The sequence below is a fragment of the Sus scrofa genome, chromosome 18 (genome assembly GCF_054392235.1).
Source record: "Sus scrofa isolate SSC_HxYL_T2T_F1_AM1 chromosome 18, Sscrofa_HxYL_maternal_Yorkshire_Landrace_v2.0, whole genome shotgun sequence".
NCBI classification, from domain to species: domain Eukaryota; kingdom Metazoa; phylum Chordata; class Mammalia; order Artiodactyla; family Suidae; genus Sus; species Sus scrofa.
The window spans coordinates 12,048,172-12,062,786 of record NC_139400.1 but is presented as its reverse complement, the minus strand read 5'-3'; the positions used below and the strand labels follow the sequence as shown (position 1 = coordinate 12,062,786).

The 14,615-nt window shown below is 42.9% G+C and overlaps 1 protein-coding gene and 1 long non-coding RNA gene across 14 annotated transcripts in view; one reads left to right on the top strand and one right to left on the bottom strand.

Moving 5' to 3' along the window:
• The window catches only part of LOC110257517 (uncharacterized), a 33,156-nt gene that overhangs the window by 10,713 nt on the left and 7,828 nt on the right, over window positions 1–14,615 (top strand). For 3 of the 6 annotated variants that reach the window (XR_014833466.1, XR_014833463.1, XR_014833467.1), the window contains one exon: window positions 6,926–6,971. This is a non-coding gene — a long non-coding RNA (uncharacterized LOC110257517). Of the gene's footprint in view, window positions 1–6,925; window positions 6,972–7,207; window positions 12,666–14,615 lie in introns of those variants that run through there. The other 3 variants (XR_014833465.1, XR_002340251.2, XR_014833464.1) reach the window with 3 other exon arrangements.
• PAXIP1 (PAX interacting protein 1) overlaps window positions 12,207–14,615 on the bottom strand; it is a 44,488-nt gene continuing 42,079 nt past the window's right edge. For 6 of the 8 annotated variants that reach the window (XR_014833436.1, XR_002340250.2, XM_021078627.2 and 3 more), the window contains 4 exons: window positions 13,438–13,572; window positions 13,274–13,349; window positions 13,128–13,188; window positions 12,207–12,664 (listed from right to left, as the gene is read on the bottom strand). Coding sequence is in view for 6 of the 8 variants with exons in the window: in XM_021078627.2 (XP_020934286.1) it covers window positions 12,649–12,664; window positions 13,128–13,188; window positions 13,274–13,349; window positions 13,438–13,572 (288 nt within the window). In the remaining 2 variants the exon portion in view is untranslated. Of the gene's footprint in view, window positions 12,665–12,883; window positions 13,189–13,273; window positions 13,350–13,437; window positions 13,573–14,615 lie in introns of those variants that run through there. The other 2 variants (XM_085005064.1, XM_085005065.1) reach the window with 1 other exon arrangement.

Genomic DNA, 14,615 nt, shown 5'->3' with positions numbered 1-14,615 from the left:
TACTTAGAGACATTCCTTTAGCATGTGGTATAAAGCTGGTTTGGTAGTGCTGAATTCTCTTAGATTTTGCTTGTCTTAAAACTTTTGATTTCTCCCCTTGAATCTGAATGAGGGTCTTGGTAGAATATTCTTGGTTGTAGGTTTTCCTCTTTCATCACTTTAAATATATCTTGCCACTTCCTCTGGACTGAGGAATTTCTGCTGGAAAATAACCTTATAACCTTATGGAATTCCCTTGTATGTTATTTATTGCTTTCCCCTTGTCACTTTAAATATTTTCTCTTTAATTTTTGGAAGTTTGATTAATATGTGTCTCAGCATTTTCTTCCTTGGCTTCCTCTCTGTGCTTCCTGGACTTAACTGTTTCCTTGTACATGTTAGGGAAATTTTCAGCTGTAACCTTTTAAAATATTTTCTCAGGCTCTTTCTTTCTTTCTCTCTTTTCCATCTTAGATCCCTGTCATGTGATGGTGGTGCACTTAATGTTGTCCCAGAGGTCTCTGAGACAGTTCTCATTTCATTCTCTTTATTCTGTTCCATGGCAGTGATTTACACCACCCTGTCTTCTGGATCATTTATTTGTTCTTCTGCCTCATTTATTCCGCTATTGATTCCTTCTAGTGTATTCTTCATTTCAGTTATTATTCATCTGTTGTTCTCTAAGTCTTCTAGCTCTTTGTTAACCATTTTTTGTATTACTCTGTGCCTTCATTTCCCCTCTCCCCTGCCAAGACCTTGAATTATCTTTATTATCATTACTCTGAATTCTTTTTTAGTTATGTAGATTGCCTACTTCCACTGCACTTAGTTGTTCTTCTGGGTTTTTATCTTGTTCTTTGTCTGGAACATATTTCTCTATTGTCTCATTTTGTCTTAATTTTTTGTTTGTGGTCTCCATCCCACAGACTGCAGGATTGTAGTTCCTCTTGCTTCTGGTGTCTGCCTCCTGGTGAGTGAGGTTGGTCCAGAGGGACTTGTGCCTGCCCACTGGTGGGTAAATCTGGCTCTTGGTCCTCTGGTGGGCAAGGCCATGTCAAGGGGTGTGTTTGGAAGTAACTGTGAGCTCAGGGTGACTTCAGGCAGCCTCTCTGATGATGGATGGGGCTGTATTCCCACCTTGTTGGTTATTTCCCCCAAAGTGTCCCAGCAAAGGAGCCTGCAGGCTATTGGGTAGAGGCAAGTCTCAGTCCTAAAATTGGGACCACTTAGGGAACTCACATTGATCCATATTCCCTGGGGCCTCTGCCACTGGTGTCCTTGCCCCCACACTGAGCCATAGCCGACTGCCACCTCCCCAGGAGACCCTCCAGGATTTGCAGGTAGATCTAGCCCAGGATCCTATGGAGTTACTGCTTTGTGCTGAGTCCTGGTGCACGTGTAACCTTGTGTGCACCCTTCAAGAGTAGAATCTCTGTTTCTGTCAGGCTTTTGGAGCCCCTGCACTCACGCCTTGCTGTCCTTCAAAGCCAAATACCGTGGAGGTTTCTCCTCTTCATGCCAGACCCTCAGGCTGGGGATCCTGATGTGGGGCTCAGAACTCTCCTTCATCTACAGAAATTTAACTAATGGAATATTCTTTTATGCTGCAGGGTCTTAATATTTTACTCTGTGTGACTTCTCATACCTCTTCCACCTGGACCTCGCTTTCTGGATGCTAACCCCTCCCTGAAGCGGGGCTGACCGATGCTCTCAGCAGCTGGACTGAGATTCCAGAGGTCATGTGTCCCTCTCACCAGGCCCTGCCTGTTCCTCAGCTCAATTGCCCTCCATGACCCCCTAGACCAGCTGTGCTTACGCTGAAGAACAGGGCTGCACCAAGACACTAAGGGTTTACATTTTGATCTGGTCCAACTGATGCTTGTGCTTTGTCAGCAGGGGAGAAAGCCTGCAGAGAGTAAACTGTCCGCCTCTAAGGCATCTGTTATTCTGTGTTAGAGGGCTAAGGTGACAAAGTTTAGGAGGAAGCTAAACAAGACAGCCTGGGAGAATCAGGAAAAGCTTTTTTTGTTTTAGGACGGAAGCTTGCCAGATAGGAATGGAAGTTACCTTATATGAGGAGCAGCAAGTAAATCTTTGTGAGCAATGGGAAGGTGGGGGGTGAGGTGAGGATGACACAAGAGATTAGGAAAGGTTTGAAAAATTACAGTTTTGGGTACTTCCTTCTTTTTAGCATGAATGTGACAACCAGAATTCTATTTCAGAAAAAACTGCTCTTGTCAGGGTATGGAGGACAATGGGAGAGGGAGGAAAAAAACAGGCCAGGTGGCAGCAAGAAGCCTGTTCAGATTTCTGTGGAGAACAGGAATCATGGCAGCCCTACCCTGTGAGTGGAGAGGTGTGAACAAAGCTAGGTGAGACTCAGGTATGAGGAGGGTACAGGTGAAGATGACATGCTTTGAGCCCTGTCTAGTTGAGGGTGACAAGAACACGGCAGATGGGTGAGGGGGCAGCAGGGGAGAACAGCTCACCTGGGACAGATTGAAATTCATGGAAGGTGTTGAGGAAGGCAGTGAGACTTGCACTAACTTGGATTTTTAATTCAAAATTAGGTAATTTGGGGGAACGGTGTAGTACTTGGGTTTAGGCTTGAGGACATTGTTTCATCAGCCTCATTCTTTTTAAAACATTTTTTAAAATTATAGTTGACAAAATGTTCTGTCAATTTCGGCTATATAGCAAAGTGACCCATTCATTCGTGTGTGTGTGTGTGTGTGTGTGTATGCTTGTGTGTGTTTTAGAGTTCCCTGTTCTATACAGGATTTCATTGCTTATCCACTCCAAATGCACTCATTTGAATCTACTCTCCCCAGACTCCCAGTCCATCCCACTCCCTCCCCTTCTTCCTTGGCAACCACAAGTCTGTTCTCCATGTCCATGAGTTTCTGTTCTGTATATAGGTTCATTTGTCCCATATATTAGATCCCAGATAAGTGCTATCACATGGTATTTGTCTTTCTGACTTATTTCACTTAGTATGAAAATCTCTGGTTCCATCCATGTTGCTGCAAATGGCATGATTTCTTTTTATGGCTGAGTGGTATTCCATTGTGTATATGTACCACATCTTAATACATTCACCTGTCAATGGACACTTAGGTTGTTTCCCTGTCTCAGCTATTGAGAATAGTGCTGCAATAAACAGAGGGTTGTATGTATCTTTTTCAATGAAAGTTTTGTCTGGATATATGCCCAAGAGTGGGATTTCTAGGTCATACGGTAGTTCTATATTTAGTTTCCCGAGGTACCTCCATATTGTCTTCCATAGTGGTTGTACCAATTTACATTCCCCCCAATAGTGAAGGAGGGTTCCCTTTTCTCCACACCCTCTCCAGCATTTTTTATTTGTGGACTTGTTAATGATGGCCATTCTGACCAGTGTGAGGTGGTACCTCATAGTAGTTTTGATTTGCATTTCTCTAATAATCAGTGATGTTGAGCATTTTTTCACATGCCTATTGGCCATCTGTTTACCTTCTTTGAAGAAATGTCTACTCAGGTCTTTTGCCCATTTTTCAGTTGGGTGGTTGGGTGTTTTTTTTTCTGTTAAATTGTGTAAGTTGTTTTGTATGTTTTAGAGATTAAGCCCTTGTCAGCTGTATCATTTGAAACTATTTTCTCCCATTCTGTAGGTTCTTTGTGTGTGTGTGTGTGTGTGTGTGTGTGCGTGCACGTGTGTGGTTTCCTTTGCTGTGCAAAAGCTTGTTAAGTTTGATTAGGCCTCATTGGTTTATTTTTGTTTTTATTTCTGTTGCCTTGGGAGACTGACCTAAGAAAACATGTGTACTGACCTAAGAGACATTTGTTGATGTCAGAGAATGTTTGCCTATGTTCTCTTCTAGGAGTTTTATTGCATCTTGTCTTAAGTTTAAGTCTTTAAGCCATTTCAAGTTTATTTTTCTGCATGGTGTGAGGGTGTATTCTACTTTCATTGATTTACATGCAGCTGTCCAGTTTTGCCAGCACCACTTGCTGAAGACACTGTCTTTTCCCCATTTTTATATTCTTGCCTCCTTTGTCAAAGATTAATTGGCCATAAGTGTCTGGGTTTATTTCTGGGTTCTCTATCCTGTTCCATTGGTCTGTATGTCTGCTTTTGTACCAGTACCACACTGTTTTGATTCCTATAGCTTTGTAATATTGTCTGAAGTCTGGGAGAGTTATGCCTCCTGCATGATTTTTCTTCCTCAGGACTCCTTTAGCAATTCTGGGTTTTTTATGGTTCCATATAAATTTTTGAGTTGTTAGCTCTAGATCTTTGAAAAATGTCATGGGTAACTTGACAGGGATTGCATTAAACCTGTGGATTACATTGGGTAGTATGACCATTTTTAACAATATTATTTCTTCCAATCCAGGAGCATGGAATGTCTTTCCATTTCTTTGAATCCTCTTTAACTTCCTTGATTAATGTTTTTAAATTTATTTTATTTTTTGAAGGGCCACACCCACAGCATATGGAAGTTCCCAGATTAGGGGTAAAATTGGAGTGTAGCTGCCAGCCACATCAATGCCAGATCCAAGCCGTGTCTGCAGCCTACACTGAAGCTCCCAGCAACACCAGATCCTTAACTCATTGAACGAGGCCAGGGATTGAACCTGGGTCCTCATGGTTTCTAATTGGGTTCATTACACTGAGACACAATGGGAACTCCTGATTAATGTTTCATAATTCTTAGCATATAAGTATTTTACCTTCTTGGTCAGGTTAATTCCTGGGTATTTAATTTTGGGGAGTGTGATTTTAAAAGTTTTTGTATTTTTACTTTCCTTTTCTAATATTTCATTGTTAGTATACAAAAATGCAATTGATTTCTGAATGTTAGTCTTGTATCCTGCTACTTTGCTGAATTCGTTGATCAGTTCATGTAGTTTTTGTGTGGAGTCCTTAAGGTTTTCTATATATAGTATCATGCCATCTACATAGAATGATAATTTTGCCTCTTCTCTTCTAACTTGGATACGTGTTAAGTCCTTTTGTCTAATTGCTGTGGTTAGGATTTCCAATACTGTGTTGAATAAAAGTGGTGAGAGTGGGCATCCTTGTCTTGTTCCAGATTTTAGTGGGAAGGCTTTCAGATTTTCTCCATTGAGTATTATATTTGCTGTGGGTTTGTCAGAAACGGCTTTTGTTAAGGTATGTTCCCTCTATACCCGCTTTGATAAGATTTTTATCACGAATGGATATTGGATTTTGTCAAATGCTTTTCTGCGTCTATTGAGATGATCATGTGGTTTTTGACTTTGTTAATGTGGTTATGATGTTGACTGATTTCCATATGTTGAACAATCCTTGTGAACTTGAGATGAATCCCACTTGGTCGTGGTATGGTCTTTTTTATGCGGTGTTGGATTCAGATGGCTAAAATTTTGTTGAGAATTTTTGTGCCTATATTCACCAAAGATATTGGCTTATAGTTTTCTTTTTTGGTAGTTATCTTTGTCTGGTTTTGGTATTAGGGTGAGGGTGGCTTCATAGAATGTTTTTGGGAGTGCACCTTCTTCTTCAACCTTACGGAAAAGTGTAAGGACGAGAATAAGCTCTTCTTTGTATGTGTGTTAGAATTCACCTGTGAAGCCATCTGGTCCTGGACTTTTGTTTGTAGAGAGTGTTTTTATTACATACTCAATTTCATTTCTAGTGGTCAGTCTGTTTAAATGAGCTATTTCTTCTTGATTCAGTTTTGGCAGTCTGTATGTCTCTAGAGAGTTGTCCATTTCTTCTAGGTTGTCAAATTTGTTGGCATGTGATTGTTCATAGTATTCTTTTACGGTTTTTTGTATTTCTGCAGTATCCATTGAGATTTCTCCTTTTTTGTTTATTATGTTGTTTATTTGGGTTCTTTCTTTTTTCTTCTTTGAGTCTGGACAGAGCTTTGTCAATTTTATTTTACCCTTTAAGAGAACCAGCTCTTGGTTTTATTAACTTTTTTCTTTTTAATCTGTTTCATTGATTTCCTCTCTGATCTTTATGACTTCCTTCCTTCTGCTGACTTTAGCTTTTGTTTGTTGATTTACTAATTCTTTAAGGTGGTAGGCTAAGTTGTTGATTTGAGATTTTTCTTTTGTGTGTGTGTGTGTGTGTGTGTGTGTGTGTGTGTCTTTGGTCTCTTGAGAGCTGCACCCATGGCATATGGAGATTCCCAGGCTAGGGGTTGAATCGGGGCTGTTGCTGCTGGCATACACCACAGCCACAGCAATGCCAGATCCTAGCTGCGTCTGCAACCTACACCACATCTCACGGCAACACTGGATCTTTAACCCACTGAGCGAGGCCAGGGATTGAATCCGCAACCTCATGGTTCCTAGTCGGATTTGTTCCTTCTGCACCATGACGGGAACTCCGAGATTTTTCTTTTTTGAGAAAGGCCTGTATCACTATGCATTTCTAAGAATTGCTTTTGTGACATCCCATAGATTTTGAATGGTTGTGTTTGGTAATCATTTGTCTCGAGGTATTTTTTAATTTCCCTTTTGAGTTCCTCAGTGACCCATTGGTTTTTTTAGTAGCATGTTGTTTAATTTCCATGTAGTCATTTTTTTCTCATTTCTTTTCCTGTGGTTGATTTCTGGTTTCATGCCATTGTGCTCAGAGAAGATGCTTGCAATAATTTTTGTACTCTTAAATTTGTTGACGTTAGTTTTGTGCTGTAGTATGTGTTCAATCCTTGAGAATGTTCCATGTGCACTTGAAAAGAATGTATATTGTTTGTTTTTGTTTTTTGTCTTTTCTAGCCACACCACAGCTCACAGCAATGCCAGATCCTTAACCCACTGAACGGGCCGGAGATCAAACCTGCAACCTTATGGTTCCTAGTTGGATTTATTAACCACTGAGCCATGACAGGAATTCCTATTCTAGGGTTTTTTTTTGATCTAATGTCCTGAAAATATCAATTCAATCTAACTGTTGTATTTTGTCATTTAGGGATCTCTGCTGTCTCATTTCCTGCCTAGAGGATCTGCCCATTGATGTGAGTGGGGTGTTAAAATCTATTATTGTATTCTCATCAATTTCTCCTTTTATGTCTGTTGGTATTTCTTGTATGTATTTGGGTTCTCTTAGATTAGGGATATATACACACACACACACACACACACACACACACATATATATATATAGAGAGAGATTAGGGATATATATATGGGGGGGGGGAGAGAGAGAGGGAGAGATGAGTGTAATATCCTCCTTTTGTTTTTTGTTTTTTAGGGCCACACCTGCAGCATATGGAAGTTCCCAGGCTAGGGATCGAATTGGAGCTACACCTGCTGGCCTGTGCCACAGCAACAGCAACACCAGATCTGAGCAGTGTCTGTGACCTACACCACAGTGCATGGCAACATCAGATCCCTGACCCTCTGAGTGAGGCCAGGGATCGAACCTGTGTCCTCGTGGCTATTAGTCAGATTTGTTTCTGCTGCGCCACCACGTGAACTCCTAAATATCCTCTTCTTGAATGGATACTTTTTCATTAAATGGTGACCTTCTTTGTCTTTATGGCCTTTGTTTTAAAATCTCTTTTGTCTGATATGAGTATTCCAACTCCTGCTTTCCTCTCTTTTCCGTTCCCATGAAATATCTTTTTCCATCCCCTCATTTTCACTCGCTAAGATGAGTCTCCGGTAGACAGCATATTGTAGGCTTTTTTAGCTAGTCTGCCACTCTGTCTTTTGATTGAAAAGTCAAGATTGTCTTTCCTTTCCCACATTTTATGACTTTGAAGTCCTTTTTTTACATCTTCATGTTTATCCTTTTGCTGTCCTTGTACTTATTTATCATCACTTTTACAAATAGGTTTTATCTTTTGCCTTTTGAATTTGAATACTGGCTTATTTAAGTGATGGCTTTCCAATTGTGATTTCCTCCATCCTCTGTCTTGTTAACTTCTTTCCTGTTTAGAGGAACCGTTTCGGTATTGCTTTTAGAATGGGTTTAAGTATTGCTGTATCTTTTAGTTTTTGTTTGTTGGAGAAATTCTTTATTTCTCCTTCTATTTAAATGATAATTCTTGCTGGGTAGAGTACTGCAGGCTGCAATTTTTTCCCTTTTAGAAGTTATCTTGCCACCCTCTTCTGGCCTGTAGTCTTTCTGTAGAGAAATCAGCTGATAGTCTTATGGGGGGTTCCCTTATAACTAACTTTGCTTTTCTCTTGCTGCCTTTAGAATCTGCTTATCTTTAACTTCCGCAATTTTTATTATAATGTCTTCATGTGGGTCTGTTTGGGTTCAACTTGTTCGGGGCCTTCAGTGCTTCCTGTATCTTGATGTCTGTTTCCTTTAGATTTGGAAAGTTCTTAGCCATAATTTCTTCAAATATATTTTCAATCCCCTTTTTGTTTTCTTCTCCTTTTTTGGAATCCCTGTGATGTGTAGATTGGCTTGCTTTATATTATCCTATAAATCTTTTATTCCTGTCATTTTTTGTTTTTTTGTGTGTGGTCCTGATTGGGTGATTTCCATTATTCTATATTCCAAGTCGCTTATTCCTTTCTCTGCCTCCTTCCTTCTGCTCTTCAGTGCCTTTAACTCAGCTTGCATCTCTGCAGATGAATTTTCTTTTTTCTTAGCTCCTCCTCACATTTTCTAGTTCCTTTCTAAATTAATCTGTATTACTCTTCACCTCCACTCTTTTAATTCCTTCAGTATTTTCACTCTCTCCTTTTTGAACTCTGTGTCTGTTACACTGCAGAGGTCTGTTTCACTGCTCATTCAGGGGAATTCTGTTCTTTTAACTGGGAATGGTTCCTGAGCCTCTTCATTTTGCTTTTATTTTTCCTATATTCTGTGAGTTGAGGAAAAACAAATACTGTATTCTTGGGGGGTTATTTATATGCGAGAGTGCCCCTGGGCAGTTTATGAGGGTTTACTTTTTTTTTTTTTTTTTTTTTTTCCTTGAGGGCTGCTTTTGGTTTGGATGCTTGCTGTCTCTTTCCTCAGTGTGTGCAGGCTGTTATCTCCTTGACAGGGTGTGTGCTGGTGTGCAGCTTGCTCGTGTTTCCAAGGAGAGAGAGGCAGTGGGTAGGGCCTGCAGCCACTGCCTGGTGGCTGGGCCCTTGACAGTGGTAAGGACCTGTGGGGAGATGGCGCAGGCTGCTCCTGGATGCAGGGCCCTGGGTAGTGGCAGTGACCCTCAGGCAGGTGTAGGCAGTGCCCAGAGCCTTTGGCAGTGGCAACAGCAGGGCTCATGCATTCCCAGGGGAGTGAGAAAAGCAGGTGGCTCCTGGTTGCAGTGCCCACCTCTGTGGTGTCCCCTGAGGTGACTGGGACTGCAGGTGGTGCCTGTTCACAGACCCCCTAGTGATGGTGGGCCATGCTCACCCCTGGAGTCTGAGATTGCTGTGGCAGTTTGTCCTACTGCCCACAGCCCATGCTGTAGGTGCCCGGCCACCCAAGAGCCCGTGTATGCATAAAGTTATCCCTATGGCAGTCCACCCCTCCTCCTCTTTCCCTCGCCAACAACAGTGCCTTGCTGCTCCTGCAGGCCCTGACCACCTCAGTCCCCTCAGCTGTGGTGGTCTGCTCCCAGCCCCTGGCATACTGCTCCCTAGCCCCTCAGGCTGTCTCCACACAGCCAACCCGAGTCCCCTTCCCAGAACTGACCTCTGAGCCTGTCTCAGTGGCTCTCACTGTCCAGCTGTCGCACTTTTCTCCAAGGCTTTGGGGTCCCTCCATCTTGGCTCATCTCCTGTTGGTTGGTGGCCTCCCAGGGTGCAGACTCCCCTCCTCTTTCACAGCTCCTCTCAGGAGTGCTGGTCCCATCCGATTCCTTCTTTTCCTCTCCTGTTGTTCTACCCAGTGATGTGGAGGATCTCTTGCCCTTAAACCTTTCTGGAGGGCTAAGGTCTTCTGCCAGTGTTCAGCAGGTGTTCCCTGTAGATGGTTTTGATGTGTTTGTGAGAGGTGAGTGGCCTTACTCCTCTGTCATCTTGATCTTGTTCCCCCCTGCCTGTATTTCGTTAAATGTCCCATTCTTTCTTACACTACAGTCTGTGTTGTGTGGCTGCTTTTTCTTAAATTAGCAAATTCTTACAGGATTTAGACGTTAGCTCTTCTGATAAGACTGCATCCCGCAGGGCGAGGATGCTTGTCACCTCTCCCACAGTCCTCTCCATGCCCAAACCACTGCAGATGACACCACACTTCTGTGACCCATCATGGAGGAAAGGGGAACGGACTTACTTGGATGGAGCAGGCACGTTGTCTTCACTGGCGTTCCTGCCTCTTCCACCCATATTTGCAAAGTGAGACAGGATGCAGACTGCTCACACTCCTCACGTGTGACCAGCCATAGCTGGTCACTGCACACTGGACATGCGTCTGGTCTGCATTGGGAACCGAACTGTTAATTGTATTTAACATTAATTTTAACTTAAAAAATTGACACTAACTCAGTTACTGGGAAACACCTATGCTTAGAATAACTTGGGTATGTAAAAATCTACTTTTTAAACTGTAGGTGGTATGAAATCTAAAAAAATAAGTAAAATTCAGAGTTCCCACTGTGGCACAGTGGGTTAACAATCTGATTCAAGTGGTTTAAGTTGCTGAGAAGGTGGAGGTTTGATCCTTGAACCCACACAGTGCGTTAAAGGATCTGGCGTAGCTACAGCTACAGCATAGTTCTCAAATGGGGCTCCAATTCAGTTCCTGGCCTGGAAACTTCCATATGCCACAGGAGCAGCCATTAAAAAAAAACCCACTATATATATATATACACACATATATATACACACACACACACCCACACATATATATACATATATATACACACACACATATATATACATATATATATACACACACACATATATATACATATATATATACACACATACATACATGTATACACACACACATAACTTCAAATGAAACAATATTTTAGACCTATTAAATACAATTTTAGAAATTAAAGTCTAAAGGCTTTTTTACTGTAGCTACTTGAAACTTTAAGATTATATATGTGGTTTATATTTTTATTAAAGCACCTTGAGCCAGACAAAACAACAGGACTAAGTGAAAGCATTCCTTTCATGAGAAATAGTTTTTCTAATCTAATCAACCCAAGAAGCTGATCTCCTTTATTCTTAAATGTTCATATGTAACTTCCTCTGAGTTAGCAAATCAGGGCTTAGCAGCTGTGCAAGCCAGTTGGCTGTAGACAGCTCCTGGGGTTTTTAAGGATTATTTCTTGGCAGCTTTGGAAAAAACACTAATTGAAAGGTTAATCAAGTCGGTCATACTTGCATGTTGGTTAAACAAACACCCTGTCTCCACTCAAGACTGAACAGATGCATATACTCTACCCCGAGGGCCATTTACTCCGCCGCTATCTTCACTCTCCTTCAAGGATGTAAGGAGGGCAGTTTTCTGAACACTCTGCAGTCAGAATTTTGTCCCAACTTTATGGAACTTCTGTACTTTGAGGATGTTACGGATTCTAAATTATTTCCTAGCAGCACTAAGCCCACCTGTGGCACAGGAGGAGAAAAGGTCAGTTTACAGAAAAGCATCTCTAACTCTGCTTCGGTACAAATGTCTGAGCTGAAAAGTACTCACGTCTGGAGACACCGTTTGTTAAAAGGACACGTGCTGGCACCTTTAAAAAACGTGCTTCACCTAAACTGTGCTGGAGAACAAAACTGGAAAGACTGTGATCTGTCCCACGTTTATCCTCTAGCTGCACAAATACCTGTGGGAAGACGCCTCAGAAACAGCTGTGGAGGCGGATTCCGCGTGAAGGCGCACCTGGTCTGCAGTGCTGTGTGCTGAGCTGAGCCTCTGTGACTGAACTGCTCGGACACGGACGAACAAATGCACGTCTGTTACAAATGCACGTCTGTTACACACGCTCAGGCATCAGCAGTCCTGGCGAAGAGGGGTCGCGATGACGGTTTTGTCCCTACAATCTAACAGTAAGCGTGTCGGAACCGCATCTGGCACGGAAGCAGCTCGGGCGTGGTTTTCTGTGGTACTGGTGATTCTTACTGGTGAGGGCCAGTGTTGTACTTGCTGAGTGCTGGGAATATGCCTCAGCCGAGAATTTTATGACCTTGATAGGAAATGGCTGCCTTCCAGAAATTAAATCTGTGGGAGAAAATTTACTAGAAAATACTTTGCCTTGAAATTACTTAAAATGTGATCCAATTTGATTCAAATCATAGAAATCATACAAAAATTGTGTAGGAACAAAGGCTCACTCAGTGCTAAGTAAAGTTCAAAAGTACATTTATTTTTCAAAACTGGGCAAGATATCAATATAAAAGAAACAAGTATAAGAAATAAAAATAAAAGTACAAAACATCTCAAATCTTTAACATCCATAATTTAGAGAGAGCAAGATCTCTATGTACACCATCTTATTCGCAGCTGAAATTCCGTTAACAGTGTTGTGAAAACATTTAAAAACCTGACAAGGGAATCATAAAACCTAATGTGGGCTTTTAAAATCCTATAATACAAAACATAATTTATGTTTTTCTCGGAATAAAATTACACATCTCAATGAGATGCAGCATATTTACTATTTGTCTTCCTGCTTTAAAATGCTCGTCCCAGAAGAAAGCAGCTGGAAAACAAGGACGTCTGAAGGGAGCAGCGGCCGCCGACGCCTCCAGACCACGGGCTGGGCTCCGGTCACCTGTGCAGGTGCCTCAGTGAAATTTATATGTGGGCGCGTTGAGGACAACTTCTAGACACCGTGTACACTGCAGCCCCCCCCACGCCCCAGTGCTGAAAGGCTGCCATCCCTGAAGGCCTGAGTGCCCACCCCATGTCTCCAAGGGCAGCCCCGGCCCTGCCACGCTCCCACCTCCCGGGTGGAGGTTCTCAGCTACTTTCAGGGACCCCCCCCTCCACAAGTGGCCCAAACCAACCTAGGACTCTGCCTTCTGAAAGACACAGGGAACCGGCGCCGAGCCACCAACACGAAAGGCGAGGAAGACCCGGAGGGGGGCCAGAGCACACACCGCCTCAGACCAAAGGCTTCCAGCAGGGGACCAGGGAGAGGTCAACGGGGCTTCCGCTGCATCCCTAACCGCAACACCTTCCCCGCGTGCAGAGACCCGGGCGCGCCCGCTCCGGCGAGTGCAGGGGGAGGGTCTGCGCAGCAGACCTGCTTCGAAAAGGATATGATTCATAGTCCAGCGTCTGTGTGAGCACTCCAGTTAGAACAAACTCTGCATTGTGAACATCTGCAAAGAACGCAAACACAACCCGTGATGCGCGCCCGCCTGGGCGTGGGCACCCACTACCACCGAAGGAGGGCAGCAACGGTACCTATTCCTCGGGCAAAATACTCTCGACACAAGTGGAGGTCATTCTCACAGGATATCAAAATTATTTCTGACAAACTCTAAGGGAAGAAAACGGGCATCGGTTACGAAAGAACGAGCGTCATACACGACGACGATGACTCAACAGCGCACTTCACTCCTGTTCACCTTGTTTTGCTTGTGTTCCATGAGTTTCCGGAAAGACGGCTGTTTGGACAGCACTTTCCCCCCTGCGCACTCCACAATCGCTTTCATGGTCGAGAGGCTCGGGCAAATTCCAGGAGTGATGTAAAAATATTTCGCCTAAAAATAAAATGAAGGTATGTGCACCATGCTTTGCAAATTAAATTTTTAGAGTACATAATTTCTCCAATTCTACCCTGAGATTTGGCAAAATGTCTCATGTCACGAAGCTACAAACCTGAAGGGGGCCTGGAGGAGTCCAGGTACGTAAATTTGGCAATTACTTAAGCATTCCCATCCTTGGGTATGACCTCGGATTGTTAAAAGCAGCCAGAACTTACATTCCTAGAAGACCTGACCTTCTCTGCGGTAGAGGAGTAAGAACGGGTCCCACAGTCTGCATACTGTTCTGAGCTGTGAAGCTTCTGCATCTTTGTAGAGCAGGAAATGATTTTGATGTCTAAGATTTAATTTTCTAACATCCTTGCTCAGGAGTTCCCGTCGTGGCACAGTGGTTCACGAATCCGACTAGGAACCATGAGGTGGCGGGTTCGATCCCTGGCCTTGCTCAGTGGGTTAAGGATCCGGCGTTGCTGTGAGCTGTGGCGTAGGTTGCAGTTGCGGCTAGAATCCCGCGTTGCTGTGGCTGTGGTGCCGGCCGGCGGCTACAGCTCCGATTGGACCTCTAGCCTGGGAACCTCCATACACCGCAGGAGCGACCCTAGAAAAAAGCAAAAAGACAAACAAAAATGCACATCCTTGCTCGTAAGTGTACCTACCCCAAAACACTATTTTGTCTGAAATTCCTCATAAAAGAAAAAGGAAAAATGAGACCATTTTAGGTAAAATACTCTTAACCCACTGTTGCAAATCGTCCGATTCCTAGGTTGGCTCCTTAAGAATACAGCAGAACACTGAGTACCCTTTATTAATTAGCAACGGTTAGAACAATTTGAAAACCTTCTTGTATCTATCTTATCAAATATTTGAATATTGTAGCCCAGAATTATTAGGCACAACTCAATTCATATTTTTCCAAGATATTCCCCATTCTCCAGTTGAATGTACACTTAATGAGAAAAGTATTAAGTAACATAAGTTGTTTTAAGCAGAAACATCAACTGTCTCTTACCAAGTAAATATCCAGAAACACACTGACATGT